At 41.7% G+C, this 19,366-nt stretch overlaps 1 protein-coding gene across 1 annotated transcript in view; it reads left to right on the top strand.

The window, feature by feature from the left end:
• Positions 1-19,366, top strand: part of IFT122 (intraflagellar transport 122) — a 2,412,356-nt gene that overhangs the window by 2,168,250 nt on the left and 224,740 nt on the right. The window contains exon 27 of the mRNA XM_044078630.1: positions 11,762-11,841. Coding sequence (XP_043934565.1) covers positions 11,762-11,841 — 80 coding nt within the window. The remainder of the gene's footprint in view (positions 1-11,761; positions 11,842-19,366) is intronic.

Below are 19,366 nucleotides of genomic sequence, written 5' to 3'. Positions count from 1 at the left end.
GTTTAACATTCTGCAGTTGCTTCTCTTCTTGTTCTGTGAGATTCCCCCTTTTCTGCAGTATTTTAACATGTCAGCCCCTCTAAATAATTCTTGTTACTTCTTAACCATATCTACATTTGTTTCATTCCATCCTGTTTTAAACTCCACTTTAATTTTATCCCACTCCCTAGCTATATTTTTCAGAAGAAATTTCTATCTTCTCTAATAGCTTCTGAATAATTGCCACTACCCATTTCTTAAGTTCTTCTATTTGCAGCAGATAGGTGGGAAAGTGCCAGTGTCTCATTTTTATTTCATTACACAGTGTTTTTGTTTTAGTTAGTGTTGGCACATGATCTGAAATAGTTATTGGGTGGGTATCAAGACTTTAAATTAAATGCACATGTTCCTGTGAAATGTAAATTCTGTCTAGCCTAGCCCATATTTTGTATCTTGTGGAATAATGTGTAAATTCACTCCAATCTCTTAGTGCTGAATTCACATCTTCCATGCCAAATATTTTCATTTATTTCTTAAAATCTACCCTGTCTGCCCCCCAGACATATCTTCCCTGCAGGAAATCAAATTTCTTTTCTCATCTATAAATAATATTCCTTGCTGAAAGCTGATTATTTCTTCCATAATTTTCTTAAGATCCATGATACAGTTTTAGGTGGAATATAAAGACATGCCAGTGTAATCCTCCTCCTCCCTTGCCATTAGCCCTTTAGTACTACTAATCTTCCATTATTATCTTTGTGACGACCGTGCCCTGGCCCAGCAATCAAGGAGCCTCAATCCTCACCACTAACACCAGGGAGGTCATCTACTAGAAGAGGAAAGGATAACTAATACACACAGTAAAGTACCATTTCTCTTAAGTGCACACAGAGATCACAGTCAGTCTGGGGCTGGTTGCTCCCTTGCTCTCCAGGTCCCCAATAAGACTCCCCACTGGCACAGCTATAGAGTCCAGATCTCAGCATAGCTGGCAAGCTAACCTCTAGTACCCTCTCTGTCCAACCAGTGCTTCGTGTCCCTGCCCAGGTAGCTGACACACACCCACACTTTGAGATAAGTATTTATACAACTTCACAGACACTCCTGGGAAAGTCTGACACAGATTCTCTAGCTGTGCCTCTTTACCCAGACTATACGGTAGTAATTCCTGCCACCACCAGCTAATATTATCAGCTACGCAAAGGCCCTTGAAAGGGCATCCAATTATTACTGTGCAATATTATTATTCAATTGGTAATGTGACTATTCAATCTAAGGCTTTTTTTTTAGAGTGGCCTATTACGATAATCTCTATAAATATGCAATGTACTCTAGAGCCTAACTTGTCTCTACACAAACCAGCCATAGGTAAAGGTCTTTAAAATATTTAATAATTTGTTTGTGTCTTTCGGCTTTTCCCGGTTAGTGGTCGCCACAGCGGAACTCCGGACCGCTAATTATTGGCAGTAGATTTTCACATGCTGGCTTGCTGGGCCTAACGCACAACCTTCAACGAAGGAACGCCCATTCACGGATGTCGACACACAGAAGATGCTCTAATTGAGAATCGGATGGACAACGTCTAACTGTGAGGCAACAACGCTACCGCAGCACCACCACCGCAGTTATAAATAATTAAAACACAAGACAGTACTACTACACCACAGAGATATCTAAGAGTTCAGAGATCACACAGAAACTTAAAACAATACAGTAGAACAGGTCTGATGCCAAAGGAAAACACTTAATCTAACTTTCTAATCTTTAGCTATTCCTAAGAGAAAACACAGTGCTCTAATCTTACTTACATACATATATAGAGCATAAGCAGTACTGGGGTTGATGGTCCAAGACAAAATACTTTCAGTCTCTCACTGAACAATAGTTTTTAAAATACTAACAAACAGCTCTGCTAAGGCCCTCCCAAATTACATCATTTTGACACTTAGGTTTTCCCAGTATTCACATTACATCATCTTGACACTTAGTCTGGAGTTCCCAGGCCACAAACTGCATTATTTAGCAAGATAACACCTGCTCAGGAAACTACAACAATAAAATACATTTCATATGTATACTCTAACAATTACTCCTTAAGTTAAGAAAATAGAAAGAATGTGTTCAACCAGATGCTTCAGCACCATTTTTTTAGATAATTGTAACTTCAAAGAACATTTGAAATGCTTGGCTTGATTTTCCTTACAGCAGATGGCAATGTTGCAACAATCTTGAAGTTCACATTTTACAGTGTTTTCTTTCATCTAAAAACACAAGCCTGTATTTAACATTTATTTATACAAATGATAGAATTATGTATGAAATTATTTCTCAAAATACTGTTAAAATTTCCCGTGTTTAACCTAAGGGAAACTTTATCCTATGAACTTGCTTTTACATTCTTTGTATATATCAGATTTGTAAAATGTCTACATTGTTTATAGCTGTTTTTATTTGTAATTGTCTGTCTTGGAGCTTTTCTCCCCAGGCCTCCGCTGAAAATGGACATGATTCCAGTCAGACTATCCCAGACAACAAATGTAAAATAAAATAAATAAATAAATAAAATTCTGTATGACTAGGCTGGCAGCCTTTGCCCATTTTCCCCAATCTTCACATCTCTTCCCTCCTGGAGAACTCAAGCTAGTTTTTCAAGTGAGCCTTGAGAAACGCCGCTTGAGAGGGTTAGGTCTATCTGAGTGTACCTCACCCCATTCCCTGTCTTGAGAGCCCATCTGCATTGCTACTCCCACTGTGGTGCTGCACTGACACATCATATGCTTGCAACCCCAGGCTCCATATTAGCAACTTGGCATTTTGCTGACTGGCTATGTTTAACCATGTTAGAGGGTTGTGATCTGTCATTACAGTGAATTTTCTTCCATACAGATAAGGCTGAAGTTTCTGCAATGCCCACACTATAGCTAGACATTCCTTTTCTACAGCTGCATAGCATTCCTCCCTGGGTTGGAGCCTACGACTGAGATAAACCACTGGGTGCTCTTCCCCCTCTGAGGAAATCTGGCTAGGTGCAGTCCCCACCCCATGGTTCGAAGCATCCACTTGCACAACAAATTCTTTGCTGTAATCTGGACTGGCTAACGCAGGGGGTCCTCCCAAAGCTTCTTTAAGGTTCTGAAATGCCTGCTCACATGCTGGGGTCCACACAACCGTATCTGGCTTGTTTTTCTTTGTCAGGTCTGTGAGGGGAGCAGCTATGGTACTTTAACTGGGGATGAACTTTCTGTAGTACCCTGCTGTCCCTAGGAATGCCCTCACCTGCTTTTTGGTAACAGGTGCAGGCCATTCCTGAATAGCTTCCACTTTGACAGGTTATGGCCTTATCTTACCACTCTCCACTCTATGTCCTAGGTAGGAGACCTCTGCCATACCCACCTGACATTTGCTCGACTTAATGGTCAGCCCAGCCCTCTGTAGTCTGCCCAGTACCTCCCTGACATGCTGAAGGTGCTCTTGCCAGGAATGGCTGTAGATGGCAGTATCATCTAGGTAAGTAAGGGCAAACCCTCCTGCTCCTACTAGGATATTATCCACCAGCCTCTGGAAAGTCGCTGGGGCATTCTTCATCCCGAAGGGCATCTTTGTGAACTCATACAAGCCAAAAGGAGTCACAAAGGCTGACTTCTCTCTAGCACTGGGAGTCAAGGGCACCTGCCAGTAACCCTTGTTAAGATCAGTGGTTGTAAGATACTTAGCCCCACCTAGCTGCTCTAGGGCCTTATCTGCCCAGGGCATGGGGTAAGCATCTGACTCTGTGTGACTATTTAATTTCCTCTAATCCACACAGAACCTGGTGCTGCCATCCTTCTATGGCACCAACACCACTGGCGAGGCCCAGGGACTATTGGACTCTTGAATTACCCCTAGTTCCAACATCTCCTGTACCTCCTCCCTCCTCCCTCAGAGTCTGTTTGACTCTCTCAGGTGCTGCACCAAGTGGGTGTACCCTGGTTTCCCAGTGAACATTTCCCCAAATTCCTGCAACACTGCTTGGATTCCCCAAACCTGGGTAGGAGATAGCTGCTGGGACATTGCTACCCCTTGCACTGAGGTGTCAGCTCGAGCCTCACTGAGGGGATCAGTCCCCAGATCTCCCTCAGACTCCTCCTGCAATCCACTGCAAATGCTTAGCACAAGGGCCTCCCTATCATTGTAAGGTTTCATCATGTTACCATGGTACAATTTGTGCCACTGCCTTCTGCCTAGCACTTCCACCATGTAATTAACATCACTTGCCTTTCTTACCAACATGTAGGGTCCCTCCCTAACTGCTTGCAGCTTCTTGGTTCTGACAGGAATGAGAACAATCACCTGCTGCACTGCAGCTTATTCTCTAGCTCGAGCATTCCTGTCATACCACACCTTTTTATGTTGTTGGGCTTCTGTCAGGTTCTCCTGGGCTAAGCCCTTGAGTTCCCTGAGCCTTGTCCTGAGGTTTAGGACGTATGCCACAACAGACTCCTTGTAAGACTCACACTCACCTTCCCACTCATCTCAAATTAAATCTAGAGGTCCCCTCACCCTATGCCCATGCAGCAACTCAATGGGTGAAAAGCCTGTGGAATCCTGGGGAACCTCTTTGTAAGTAAACAACAGATGGGGCAAATATTTGTCCCACTCCCTCTTAAGCTGATCTGCAAATGCCTGTAGCATAGACTTGATTGTAGAGTTTAACCTCTCATCAAGACCATTAGTATGGGCATGGTAGGGGGTGGTCTTCATGTGCTTCACCCCACAGGACTTCCACAGACAAGCCAGCAGGTCTGACATGAAATTGGCACCTCGGTCAGTCAGTATTTCTTTTAGGAAACCTACCCTGCTGAAAATCTCTAACAAAGCATTTGCCACCTTCTCTGCCTCTATGGTGGACAAAGCCACTGCCTCAGGGTATCATCTAGCATAATCCACTACCACTGGGATATACTTTTTCCCTGTGGAACTTGGGGTACTCAAAGGACCCACAATATCCATAGCTACCCTCTGAAATTGCTCCTCAGTTACAGGCAAAGGCATCAAAGGAGCTCTCACCTTGTCTCCTGCCTTGCCTACCTTTTGGCACTGCTCACAGATCCTGCAGTACCCTGTTACATCTCTGGAAATTCCAGGCCAATAGAAGTTTTGCATAATACGCCTCTTTGTACATTTTATGCCCATATGACCTGCAAAGGGAATATCATTGGCTATGGTTACAAGCGCCAGATGGTAAGCTCTAGGCACTGCCAACTGCTGTACTCTCTCATCTTCTAGCCCTTCCTCAGGGGTCCACGCTCTGTACAGTAACCTTTTGTTCCAGTATACAGATTCCCCCTTCCCTTGAGAATCAGGTGCCTCCCTAGCTACCTGCCTCAGGCCTTGCAATATAGGGTCTGAGAGTTGAGCCTGTCTCAACTCTTTCCTTGTAATTCTTCCCAGCTCCCCTTCCATAGGAAGTCTGGCATCCTCTGACAGCAGTGCCTGACTGTCAGCCTGGATACTACTACTCACCTGTACCTTTGCAGTTACCCTGTCTAAGGGAACATCAGTACCCACAAGCAGCTGTGGCTCACATTCAGTCTCACTGCTATAGTGGAGCTCACTCCCTGAAGTAACCAACTCAGCAGTCCTGGCTTCAAGTATGCAGTCTGTCTGGGTCTCCTCCAGGCTACCAGATCCACATACTTGTCTCCTAGCCTCACTGCATATAACTGCATAACTACATGGTACTGTCTCATCCAAATTCTTCCCTCTCAGGTCATCTGCAGGATGGTAGTTCCATACACCTGTTGTCTCAAGACAACCCACTATTGGCATTTTGTCTTTCCCACTTACTGGCTCTCTCACCTTTGGTACCCCTCCTTGCCTCCGTGGACACCTGTATGCCACATGGCCCCACTGGTTGCATTCAAAACATTTCACCCTAGGCTCTGGATGTATACCTTGACTAGTGGCTTCCCCTGCTACTGGCGGATTCTGTTGGGGCAGTCTGTGCTGCCCACCATGGGTTCCTTTAGCCCCATGAGGAGTACTGGGGGGTCCCCTTCCTGTGCAGGGCTGCCCTGCTGGTCAGGTATAGGTCTCCCTTCTTCCCCAACTCATCTGAAGTAGCATATTGTCTATCAGCTAACCAGATCCTCATGTCCTCAGGCAAAGTGCTAAGGGCTTGTTCCCTCACTAAAAGGTCAGTCAGCCCTTCAGAAGTGGTGACCTGACATCCACACACCCAGCTATGAAAATAAGTGCTCAGTTCAACAACATATTCACATACATTTTCATCTGCCTTGCGTCTATGCTCACAAAACTTTTTTCAGGTGTTAGCTTAAAACATTGTAACAGACATTTCTTTACAGCAGTATAATCAAAACAGACAGAGTCAGGCATTTGTGATATACAAGTTACAACTTTCCCATGGAGTAAAGGGGTCAGGAACCGTACCCAGAGCCTTTGGTCATCACTATACTGTTTGCATACCCTTTCAAACATATGAGTGAAACTGTTAATATTATCCCCTATTTAAATTGCTGAAGAAATTTACTGACCTGTTGTGCTTCTGGGGTCCAGTTGCTTCCTTCCCCATTACCTCCATGACTCTGGCGAAGAGTCAGCATTTCCCTCTTATACTTTTTCTGATGCTTCTTTTTTTCGGCTTCAATCTTCAAACGCCTTGCCTCCAGCTCAAGTCTCTTTAGCTCCAGATGGATTTTTATGTCCACTGCAAAAAGGTTGAGCTGTCCATTCCCCGAGGATATTGTATCTCCACTGCCAGTCTGATTGTCCTTTGCAGAAAGGTTGAGCTGTCCATTCTTCAAGGATATTGCATTTCCACTGCCAGTCTGATTGTCCTCCTGGATGCTGTTTGTTGATGCAGTTGTAACCAAGGCTGCAATCAGGTCTGTCTTAGTCAGGTTTCCATGCACCAGTCCCCTACCCTGGCATATCTCCACCAGCTGGCTCCTTGTCAGCTTTCCATGCTCCTGTGCTAACATGCTACCTGCTCACCCTGGCTAACTAAGCTAACAAATGAAATAAAACAATTGTGATCTGAACTCTGAGTATACACTGCGTGGCTGATTTAGAGTACAAAACACTTTCAGAGATCACTGTACATAAGCTACAGGATTCACTCTACCCACAACACTGCCAAGCACTTGTGAGGTTATCTTATCTCAACCACTGCCACCACTTGTGATGGCCGTGCCCTGGCCCATCAATCAAGGAGCCTCAATCCTCACCACTAACACCCGGGACGTCATCTCCTAGAAGAGGAAAGGATAACTAATACACACAGTAAAGTACCATTTCCCTTAAGTGCACACAGAGATCACAGTCAGTCTGAGGCTGGTTACTCCTTTGCTGTCCAGGTCCCCAATAAGACTCCCCACTGGCACAGCTATAGGGTCCAGATTTCAGCCTAGCTGGCAAGCTAACCTCCAGTACCCTCTCTGCCCAACCAGTGCTTCATGTCCCTGCCCCGGTAGCTGACACACACCCACACTTTGAGAGAAGAATTTATACAACTTCACAGACACTGCTGGGAAAGGCTGACACAGATTATCTAGCTGTGCCCCTTTACCCAGGATATATGGTAGTAATTCCTGCCACCACCAGCTAATATTATCAGCTACCCAAAGACCCTTGAAAGGGTGTCCAATTATAACTGTGCAATATTACTATCCAATTGGTAATGTGACTATTCAGTCTAAGGCTTTTTTTAGAGTGGCCTATTACGATAACCTCTATAAATATGCAGTGTACTCTAGAGCCTAACTTATCTCTACTCAAACCAGCCACGGGTAAAGTTTTTTAAAATATTTAAAAATAAATAATTAAAACACAAGACAATACTACTACACCACAGAGATATCTAAGAGTTCAGAGATCACACAGAAACTTAAAACAGTACAGTAGGACAGGTCTGATGCCAAAGGAAAACACTTAATCTAACTTTCTAATCTTTAGCTATTGTTAAGAGAAAACACAGTGCTATAATCTTACTTACATACATATATAGAGCATAAGCAGTACTGGTGTTGATGGTCCAAGACAGAATGCTTTCAGTCTCTCGCTGAACAATAGTTTTTAAAACACTAACAAACAGCTCTGCTAAGGCCCTCCCAAATTACATCATTTTGACACTTAGGTTTTCCCAGTATTCACATTACATCATCTTGACATTTAGTCTGGAGTTCCCAGGCCACAAACTGCATTATTTAGCAAGCTAACACCTGCTCAGGAAACTACAGCAATAAAAGACATTTCACATGTATACTCTAACAGTTATTCCTTAAGTTAAGACAATAGAAAGAATGTGTTCAGCCAGATGCTTCGGCGCCGCTTTTTTTTAGATAATTGTAACTTCAAAGAACATTTGAAATGCTTGGCTTGATTTTCCTTACAGCAGATGGCAATGTTGCATCAATCTTGAAGTTCACATTGTACAGTATTTTCTTTCATTTAAAAACACAAGCCTGTATTTTACATTTATTTATACAAATGATAGAATTAGGTATCAAATTCTGTTTGACTAGGCTGGCAGCCTTTGCCCATCTTTCCCTGATCTTCACAATCTTTTTATCCTCTTCTATCATTATTGGAGCAAAAGTACTCCTCTTTTCCTTTGTCCCAAGTGTTCCGCTGAATAACAGTCCTAAAAAACTTTTTTTATCAAATTCACATGTTCAGTTCTTTCCAATAGTGTCCCATGTAGCATAGTGATTTGCACTTTACATTTTAATATAGTTGACTACTCATTGTTTTTTATACTTATCTGTGAGACCATTGCAGTTTAAAGACATTACAGAAAGCATCACTTTGTTAAAAAGTTATTAATCCCACCTTTTATGTCTAACAACTTTAAGTGTCTATTTCCAGTTTTTGTGTTATGTGCATACACTGTTTGGCAGATTGAACTTTTCTACAGTTGTTTCATCATGTCCATTTGAGCCTATGTCACATCTGCAAAACTTTCAATTAAATGCACATGTTCTTGTGAAATGTACATTCTCTGTAGCCTAGCCCAGTTTATGCATCTTGGGGAATAATATATAAATTCACTGCAAACTCCTAGTACTGAATTCACATCTTCTATGTCAAATATTTTCATTAATTTCTTCAAAACTCTACCCTCAAAAAAAAACCACACACCCTAAAACCTATTAACTTAATGATAACGCACAAAACTGTGTACATCTTCAAATATTGAAGTTTTACCTTCCTAATTGGAGCTAGTGTCTCTAACTGACAGCAGTATTGACAGACTTTGGTTAACGTAAAAGAAAGGTTATCCATGCCAAGACACATGTTACAGCCTGTGCTTCTACTAAGTGCTGTCTGGTTTTGTCTTATCTATATAACTCTCCCAGATGGGAAAACACTTGAATGCTTTTAGCAAACATTATCTCCTAGCCATTTCTTTCTATCAGTTTGTCTTTATGGAGACATGAGGACCAGATAGAAAGTTGTAACTAAAAGCATACATTTATTTGCTAGAAAAAAGCTGTATAATATTCGATGTTCTTTTTAATTTACGTGCTTTCTCTTAAATTTGTTTTTTTTTTTTTTGTCGAGCTAAGGGCCTTAATCCAGTCATTCACCTATACAAGAATGAGAAAAAGTATTTATTTTTTTCTTTTGTCATGCTCTTTTGATCAGACTTTTTTTCTTACATTGACCAGTGCCTGGGTTTCTTAAAACTGAACAAGGAGAAAGAGAAAAGAAGTGGAAAAAAACACGAGCACCTGTTTACACTAGTATCCCCATTACACTTAAAATAATTGTGAAAGCTTTACTTTATAACATGCAAAGAAAATCATGCACTATAAAATATTACTGTTAAGAAAAAAATGATGTGCTTGCAGTTAACTTTCTCACTCCTCTTCCCCTCTCCTAAGTATTTTTCCAAACATTAATGACATGAAGTAGGGAATATGCTTTAGAGTCCCCTACAAATTTAACAAAGTCAGAAAAATACAATATTTTCAGATTTTCTTGTTTTGTCGTATTTCACACATATAATTATTGCTTTGTAATCCCACATTTGTCAGTTTCCAAGATACTGATTTTATTCCTGTCCATCTCCATCTCCCAGCTCCTGCTGCTGTGTAATTTCCAACGTACTGTCAATTCTTTTAGTCATCTCATGTGCTTTTTTCTTTCTCTCAAGCATTTTCCATTGAAACATTGAAAAAGATTTCCCTGACACAGTCTAACTCTGGTCTTTATTACCAGAATAACAAGAAGCAGAATCTCCTTCTGATTCATACATCACTTTTTATTGGACATACTCTTGTATTTCTTCCTTAGCATGTACTGCATCAAAAAATGGTTTTGTCCCTCCAGGAAAGAATATTTTGAAGATAGCTGGGTACAGCAGTTTGAATCTCATGCCTGCTTCTCGACATTTCCTGCATAATGGAATACATTTACTCCCCTTCTGCCTGGTATACAGTGAGTAATCATTCTCCACAAACATTCTGCTGTCTTCCACTTTTAGTACTTTGTCCTTCTGCTACAGTTTTGTCTCCTTCTGCTGGCAGGATTGCATCTTTACTATTAAAGGTCTAGGTTGCTTTTTCATGACTAGGATTGGAGAATACGCAATATGTGCCCTTTCAATTAACAACTACCGCTGTGGAATACCAGTCCAGTTGCTTATTTGTGCTTTCATAAAATGAATACAGTCTATTTCTTCCAGTTTCTGTGGTACAGCAGAAAATCTCACATTTTCCCTATGTGCTCTGTCCTTTAATTCTGTTGTTTTTGGAACATCTCTTAAGCAGTCTCATGTTCAGCCAACCTTTTCTTCATTTCAACCTCTGATTTTTGCAGTTTTATCACCTCATCTGAATATCTTCCATTTTTTTTCAGTCTTGTGTTATTTCAGTTGATATACTCCATCAGTGTTTCATTTATTTTAATTAGGTCTGTTTGCAGTTGTTTTCCTTTATATTTCCTTTAGGTTACTGGAAGTTATGTCTGGAGCTTGCACTGCTTTTTTGCTGAACAGCTGCAAACCTCTTCCAAGTTGATGTTTTTTTTCCTCACCTTCTGTAGATGATTTTCTTTCAGGCCCTTTGTATTTCTTTTTTCCAGGCAGTACCATTACTAGCCAGTTACTAAAATGTACATAGAAGTACAAGTCCACTGTCTCTCTTCTGAATGTCCATTTTCATATTTGGAGAGCTAGAATTAAGCTGTTACTCATTGTGCACCCATCTTGGAAGTCCATTCAAGCTGTATTGTTGATCGCTCCTGTGAATTTTTTTCCCCAGACCTCTGAAGAAAATAGGCTATGCTATTCCCATTCAGACTATCTCAGTTAAATATCAAAATAAGTGCATTGCTTTTTAATGGGTCTGTCCCTCTGGCAAGACTCCAGTCATTAATGTAAGTTGAGACATAGATCCAGTGTTTTTCACTTTTAGTCCACTGTCAAAGCTATACCTACTGCTTAGGAGTGGAGTTTACTCTATCCTTACCAGTCTCAATGATACTACACAAAGCATATTGCACATGGTATATTACATTATTCTGTGTTATTTTATTATTTGAATACCCTTGTTTTACTTCTCATACAGAATGGACATCAACAGAAATGTATTGCATTTCAAGAATTGCTAAAGTGTTGATACCAGTCTTGTAAGTGAAAATGCTAAAATATTATTAGTTAACTTCATTTGTTCTTTCTGTAGTAACAAAATTGCATGAGGTAAACAGAGGGATGTGTATGTGTTTTTCTCACTCACTCTCGGTTGCCACGTCAGGTTATCTCCTTAGCAAATGCAACTAGATGCACAGACTCTTAGACTTGGTGATGACATCATTGACGAGATGGAAGATGACCCATTCACTGCAAAGCTCAGCTTTGAGGTAACCCTTCTTTCTCTGTTGTAAAGTATTAGTGCAAAGGTCGGTTTATTGTTTAAAATACTTTTCTACTGGACACCCCAAATATCGGCCGAATGCAGCACCCTACTGGGATAAGCATTTAAGTTAGGAGGGTGTGTCTAACCTTTGTGCTCCCCCAATTCTCATGTCAATCCCAGTTCTTTGTTAAGTGGGTTGGGTCTGATCCTAGTTTTGGGTCCCTTGTTAGTCACAACTTCTGCATAGGACAGGTGCAAACATATATTGAATCAGTGTATAACAAGTACAAGGGAATACATGCTGTTGATGAGATGTGTGTCACACAACATAGTAAAATTTAAACTAAACACCTGTGCTGTCCAAAGCGTTAAAGCATTGTCATTGCGTCATGAAGGTGAAAATAATGTGACCCAGGTGTTTTTTTTTAAAGTTAGGTGATTTAATTTGTAGAGGTGTTCATTCCAAGAAGGACCTACCTCAGAAAAAGGTATGGTGTCTTAGTGATTCAAGCCTTTGCATCATAGCTGTAAGATCCTTGATTCACCCCTTCATAGTTTCATAGGTACTTACCAGGCTGTTGATACATAAGGCTCATTAAAAGCATGGTCCTGCATTTCATTTAAGGTTTTAGCCCTTATGATTTAAGTACAGATAACGCAGATGTGGACAGATAATTTACATATTATCTCTATCCATAAGGAACAAGGGGTGCTAAACCACACCTCACCTCCTGTCAGTCTGTGTATAAAGTATGCATGTTCTTTATGTGCTAATATACGTTTCTTCTAGGTGGCTACTTTACGTGCTGCCAGGTAAGTCTGATCAGTGACAAATTTGGATTTCTTTAGTTACAGTTTGTGTACCTACATTGTTTTTTGTATTTTGCTTTTGTTTTATTTCAGTTTGTTGCACTTTATATTTTTATTGTTTACTTTACATTTGTTTTTTTCAGAGTTTTAAAAAAAAGTTTTAGGTAGGGCCAGTCAACAGCTATTTGTGTTGCATTCTCTGACTGCAAAATGATTAGCTCTGTCTGTGGGAGAAGCTGAGTACATTTTTAAGGTAAGAACAGGACAAAATGTACACTGTGTGAGCTGTCAGTTAAAGCTGCTTTGTGACCATTTTGGATTTTTTTTCACCCTGTCCACTTTGTCCTGCCATAACTCTTGTTAAACATTAATGAAACAGTGATTGCAGTGGGTCCCCTGATCATCCTTGACTAGGTGAGGGCCCCCAAAAAGCTGCAGTTGGATGAGGAAAATAAAAAAATGAAAACCACTAGTTTGTTCATTCTCTGTTTATTCCCTTTATCCTAAACTGACCCTGATTAGGACAAACATGGTAATTTGATTTTGAGTGAAAGAAAGTGAGATAAATGCTAGAAATATGTGGCAGACTCAGTACTTACCAGGGATGTTAACAGAAGCAAATGCCCCTGATCTTCATAGGCACTTTATTTCTCTTTCAGGTAGCTTTATAAAGTCTGGAAGGTCACCAGATTTGTCTGTGGGTAGCGGTAATAGTATAAATCGCTCACAGCATTGATCCATTCATTATTTTTTAAACTAAATTATGAATTTTTTAGAATAATTGGACTTAGGTTTTGGGAACTCCTTTGAATGGCCGAACAGCTGAAAATATATTATGTATGAGTCAATTTCTTTTACTTTCATTGCAGTCGCACATTTTTTTAAATAATAGATTTAAAAAAAAACTATAAAACAAATGGAGATGGAGGTGAATAATAATGTGCCATACTGTGCTCCTTTGGAAAAGTTTATGTTGAGTAAAAGTTTGTGTAAGGAGTGTAAATGTGATGTGTGAATTTTGACATGAGGAAAACCTGTGTAAAACCTTTTAGGTAGGAAATACAGCATCCATATTAAATTGTAATAACAAAAATAGACTAATAATAGTAAGGGGATATGAGTTTATAAGACCAAACGCTTTCTTGAGTTATAAAATGAAATGTAATTTATCAGGAATGGTGAGGTGTAGCTTTAAATAGTATGCATACTTTTTAACTTGTGCTGTATTAAATTTTTTTACATCCCTGATTTTTGTCTAAAAATTGTGTTCTGTCCCACCCAAAATATGTGATTTTGTGGTAGAACAGTAAATATTAATAGCATTAATCAGCAACAGATTTGGGGTCTTTATCCTCATTATAGGTTCATAGGTTGGTACTAGGCTATCAGCCCTAGGGCCTATACAAGCCTAGCCATAACAATTCCATGGCTATTTCTTCCCACATTATTTACTTTCCTGGACCCCTGTCTAGCAGGGCGACTGACGTGATCCCTGGGGTGAATTTCCTTTTTCCCATCCAATCGTCAAGGTTCCTCTTGAAGAGATCCAAAGAGGCACTCTGCTTGACATGTATGGGCAATCTATTCCAGAGTCTGGGGAGTCTCTGGGTCAGGAACCTATCCCTCCATCATGTTTTGTTTATTGTGATGACAAGGTTTAGATCCCTGGAGCATGTAGCTCTGAGGGATTGGTATTTCTTTAAGTGTAGCATGTCCAACAGCTGTGGGTTTGACATGGCCTTGTATGTTAAGCAGAGATCGCCTCTGAGTAGACGATATGTGACAGAGTATAGCTGGAGTTTTTTAAGGCGGTCAGCGTAGGGCATCTGCTTTAGGCCTGTGATTCTTTTAGTGAGGTATTTCTGAGGCCTTTCCAGTTGTTGCAGATGTCTTGAGAGGTACATACCAAATGGGGCGTTGTATTCTATAATGGGTCTAATGAGGGATGAGTACAGTGGGACAATGACCTCCTTTTTTCTGGATGAAAAGCCCTTCGTGATGAGGTGTGCCACATAGAAGGATTTCCTGACTGTTGTGGCGATGTGGTTATCGAAGGTGAGACCACTGTCCACCTGTGTCCCTAAGTCTCTTATCACACTTTCTGTGTTTAGTGTACTGCCACCTATATGGTAATTCATGGATACATGTTTTTCCCCAAAGGGGATAACAGTACATTTCTTGGCATTGAGCTTGAGCCCATGGCTCTGGCACCAAGCATCTGTTTCTGTAAGGCCCTTTTGTAGAGTATCCACATCATTTGGGGATTCAATACTGATTCTTGTCTCCTGATTCTTGGGAGCTGTGATAGATTAAACTATCCAGACATGTACTGTACTTCCATTAGCTATACTCAATAAGAAAGTAACATCATATCAGCTGTAATTGTGACCCTCTAAAAAATATGTAAAAGACTGTTAAATGGTACTTCCTAAATGAACAAACTCTATTTACTAAAGAAGATATTTTTACCTTTTGACCTAAATGTAATTAAACGTGTTTTATCATAGGGTATACATGTTTGTGGATTTGGTTTTATAATGAGCATTCCCTAATGCAGATATTACTTGGAGTTGGCCCATAAAACATGACGTTTTTCAACAGTTTAAAAATGTGCAGCAATCCATTTTGTAGATTTTGTTGGTGTACATTTCATAGTACTCTCCCATGTTGTACCTTTCACAATGTTGGATTTGTATATATTTCTTTTCGTAGAATTTGGTTTTTTTTTTTTTTTTGTATTCAACTACTTGCTTGTCGTTCATGCTGCCATATGGCAGTTATATCTACTAATAATTGGCATTATCACATCATCAACTGTAGGACCTTATGTGCAACAGCAGGACTAACAAATTATTTTACATCCCACTTACTTTCAAGATTACTTGGGCTGTTGTTCATCCAGTGATGAAAAACATTTGATCTGATGTTGTCAGTCTTCATCTATTCTTGACAGTTGGGGCGGTTGGATTATGGGTCCAATCCTTGGAACCGGTTCAGCCATTGTACAGCTCTTGCCAGCCAAAAATCTCTTGAGCTAAGAGTCTACCCACAATGCCCCTCTCTACATTACCTCAGATCTCGTTCGCCGCTCTTATACCAAGACACATCATCTGACTCTTGTCTCACAGGTAAGTAAAATCTTAAGGTTATTTATCTTCTATCTTAATTTTCTGTCTTAGGTATTACCCTTTAATATTCCTTTAGCCTTTATCTACCCACCTTTCTTGTGCAAGTGGTTTATTTCCTGTGATATCCTATACCTGTTGGTATTTTTCTTCTACCATTGTTGGTAATTCCCCATCTCTCCTTTCCTAACTACCGATTGGTAATTCTTTCTACATCATTGGTAGAAATGTTCCCCTTTTTATGATCCTGTGAGTGTACGAGTGTGTGGTATACCTTTTTTGATTGGGTTTTTGCCTTCCTTTTTTCCAGTATGGTAGAAAAGTCTAAGACTACCACTAGATTTATGCAGTGCCAAGATTGCGGCAGAAAAATGCCTAACTCTGATGGGCACAATTCTTGTTTGGGTGCTCCTCATTTGGATTTAGACTGCTCTATCTGCCTGGGCTTCAGTACTAGGGCCCTGTTAGAATTTCGCAATAAACTCATACTTAAAGGGCTTCTTAAAGCCCCCTTTGAAGAAGCTTTGTCCAAGGCCTATAAGTCCCCTCAGGCCTTGGTTCCAAAGCCAGTCGTTTGGTGCTGACGCCTCCATCGGTACCGACATCTAAGAAAATTAAGTACCCATCTGTTGGTTTCTCTTCAGAACTGAAACCAAAGGTTCCGGAACTCATGGAACGGACTGATTCCTCAGCATCAACTACTTTGGTGCCATCAACATTGGCTACAGCACTGGCACCAGTAACAACCCCAGTGTCAACACTGGCTTCCTTAGTTTCCATGTCGGTGGCTTCCTTAGTTTCCATGTCGGTGCCGACATCTCCTGCCGCTCCGCAGGTTATACCTTCTACTTTGGTGCTGAAGACTGAAACTTTCTACACACTCAGGATGAGATATTCCCTGTCTATTGAAACCTTTCTGAGTAAACTTCGTAGCCCATTTATAGAAAGGCCAGACTTTCCCTCCGGACTGTGTTTGCTCTTCCAGGATTCTTTCTGAAGTAGACATAGTGAGGTTGATGGATCAGCTCCTGACAGCTAGGGGTCTTCCTCCTTCCTCTCAGCCCCCAATCCCACCTGGAGCAGGGGAGTATCCCCCCAGCACTCCAACATGTTTTTCTCCTGTAACCTCCTTGGAGGTATTAGAGTTTTTGACTCCAACCATGTAGATTCCTATAGTCCCGGCACTGACAACATCCGTGTCTTTGGTTCCGGGCATGGCTCGTACTCCCTTGTACCTTTGGAACTGACAGGTCCCCGGGATCGTGCCTTCTCCATCAGATCTGGGGTGGTTTGAGTCGACTCCTGTTTTTTATTTAGAGTTATCCTTACCTCTTTGAACTACGATGGCTGGGGGTCTTTCCTTGGCTCCAGTTTGGAGGTGGGTCTGTTAGGGAAGGGTGTGACCCCGGTTCTGCGTTTGTCTCATTTCCAGGCTTCCATCCCTCCTCATGAGGGCCTGCCTTTCAGGCTATGGAGAGGGCTTTGGCCACCTCAGGTTCTCAGGTGGCTGCTGTGTTACCTGAGTCTTACTCCATGACCCTTGCTTACCCAGAGCTTTCAACAACCTCTGTGCCCAGACAGCGAGCTCCAAGGATGCAAGAGATTCCGAGTAAGGATCACCCCTCTTCCGAGTCCTCTCTAGATATTCCCACTGAAGAGCCCCCTGGGAGGAAGCTGTGTAAGAGGAAACACCGGGACTCCTCTGAAGAGTCCATCACTGAGGACATGGATTTCAGTGATGGGGAAGTTTCCCCCGGTCACCCCTGGAAGACATCTTCTTTGGAGACATTATAGAGATCCTTAACAGAGAGGTAACTGGAAGCCGAAAGACCCTACCTCTGATGGAATCTGTGTACTAGCAAGCCTTTGGGGCTTGCCCATCTATTTCCTGGGTGACTCCCTCCACTGACAATCTCATTAAGTTGATCACTCAGCGGGCTTGGAAGGCCCCTGATTCCATAGAACCAATTCCCTAGAGACCGGATAAAATACTCTCCACTCCTGAGGACCACCAGCACTGGGTAAAAGGATTAGCAGTAGATGCCATGGTGGCGGCAGTGGCAGCCACTAAAAAGGAACTAGCTAAGGAAGGTTCCCTGTTTATCCCCCTAACTGGGAGTTTAGGGCGATGAACAGATTTGGAAAGTGGATTTATGCATCATTGACCTTCACCCTTAGGTCCTTGAATTTCACGGCACATTTCACTAGGCTGCAGAGGGATCTGATCAAGGAGCTATCAGATACCCTAGCAGGAGCTGTATCTGATGGGGGTCCAAGAAAAAGTGGCCTCCCAGTAAGCTACCCTGGAGTCTATTTCTAATTCATCCATGAGGCTCACTTCGCATGCAGCCGAAGGGGTGACCAAGTCAGCCGGTTCATGTGTTGCAATTCGACAACATGCTTGGATGCACCTGTGTGTGAGTTTGTAGGGCCATTCAAGTCTTCCTTCATCAGTGCTCCTTTTGCTGGATCTTCTTTGTTTGGCCCCAAAATCAAAAAAAAACTCTAGCCAAGTGTGAGAAAGACAGAAAGACCCTGTTTGCAGTGGGCATATGTTTTTCTGCACCCCAACGATCCTGTTCTAGGAATCAGAGGAGTGGGAAGATGTAGTTCAAAAATTTCCAGAGGCCTTTCCAGGACACACGTGGTGGGGACTCCCCTCGGGGCAGAGGGAGAGCTGTAATGGAAGACGCTGTCCTAGAGGTAGGAGTGGCCTGCAGAATCAGGGTTCTAGAGATTCCTTCTCTGGCCAACCCTGTCAGTGCTCCTGAAAGGGAGCCCAATTGCTTACCTCTGGAAGCAGTTGGGGGAAGATTTTATTTGCACCCAACAGCCTGGCAACAAATAACCACAGATGCCTGGGTGCTGAGACAAACTATCAGAGGTTACCTTATTCCCTTCACTCTTTATCCAAGAAATCAAAAAAGACTTCCCGATGTTCCACCCAATCAGAGGGACCAAGCAGCCTTAGAAATACAAAAGCTGCTAGGAAAAAGAGTCATCCAAGAAGTCTCACCAGACCAGATAGGATCTGGATTTTACTCAGGGTTCTTTTTAGTGCCAAAAAAGACAGGAGTCTGGAGACCAATTCAGGTTCTCAGCCTTCTAAGTAAATTTGTTCAGCAGTCCAGATTCTGAATGGTTACAGTTCAGCATGTACTTCCCTTTCTAGAAGAAAATGATTGGATGCACTCAATAGACCTTCAAGATGCGTATTACCACATAAAGATGGACAAAAGCTCAAGAAGGTTTCTCCACTTTTGGCTAGGTGCCAGTCACTTTCAGTTCAGAGTGCTGCCCTTTGGTCTCACCACAACCTCCAGGGTGTTCATCAAGTGTATGGCAGCAGTAGCAGTTCACTTGAGACTGCACGGATTCTGGGTGTTTCCATATCTAGACGACTGGCTCATCACTGCTTCCACCAGACATCTGCGGCTTCAGACAACAGAATTCACCCTACAATTTTTCCTGTGTCTTGGCATCACAGTCAATCATACAAAGTCTCAACTGACTCCCTCTCAGGATATGGAATTCATAGTAGCCCATTCAAACACCCTCTCATGTGTAGCCTCCTTCTCCCTTCACAGATTACAG

Source organism: Protopterus annectens, chromosome 7.part1 (genome assembly GCF_019279795.1).
Source record: "Protopterus annectens isolate FY-2018-M chromosome 7.part1, PAN1.0, whole genome shotgun sequence".
In the NCBI taxonomy this organism is placed as follows: Eukaryota; Metazoa; Chordata; order Ceratodontiformes; family Protopteridae; genus Protopterus; species Protopterus annectens.
Note: the sequence above shows the minus strand (reverse complement) of the source record. Positions and strands in the feature narration are given on the sequence as shown.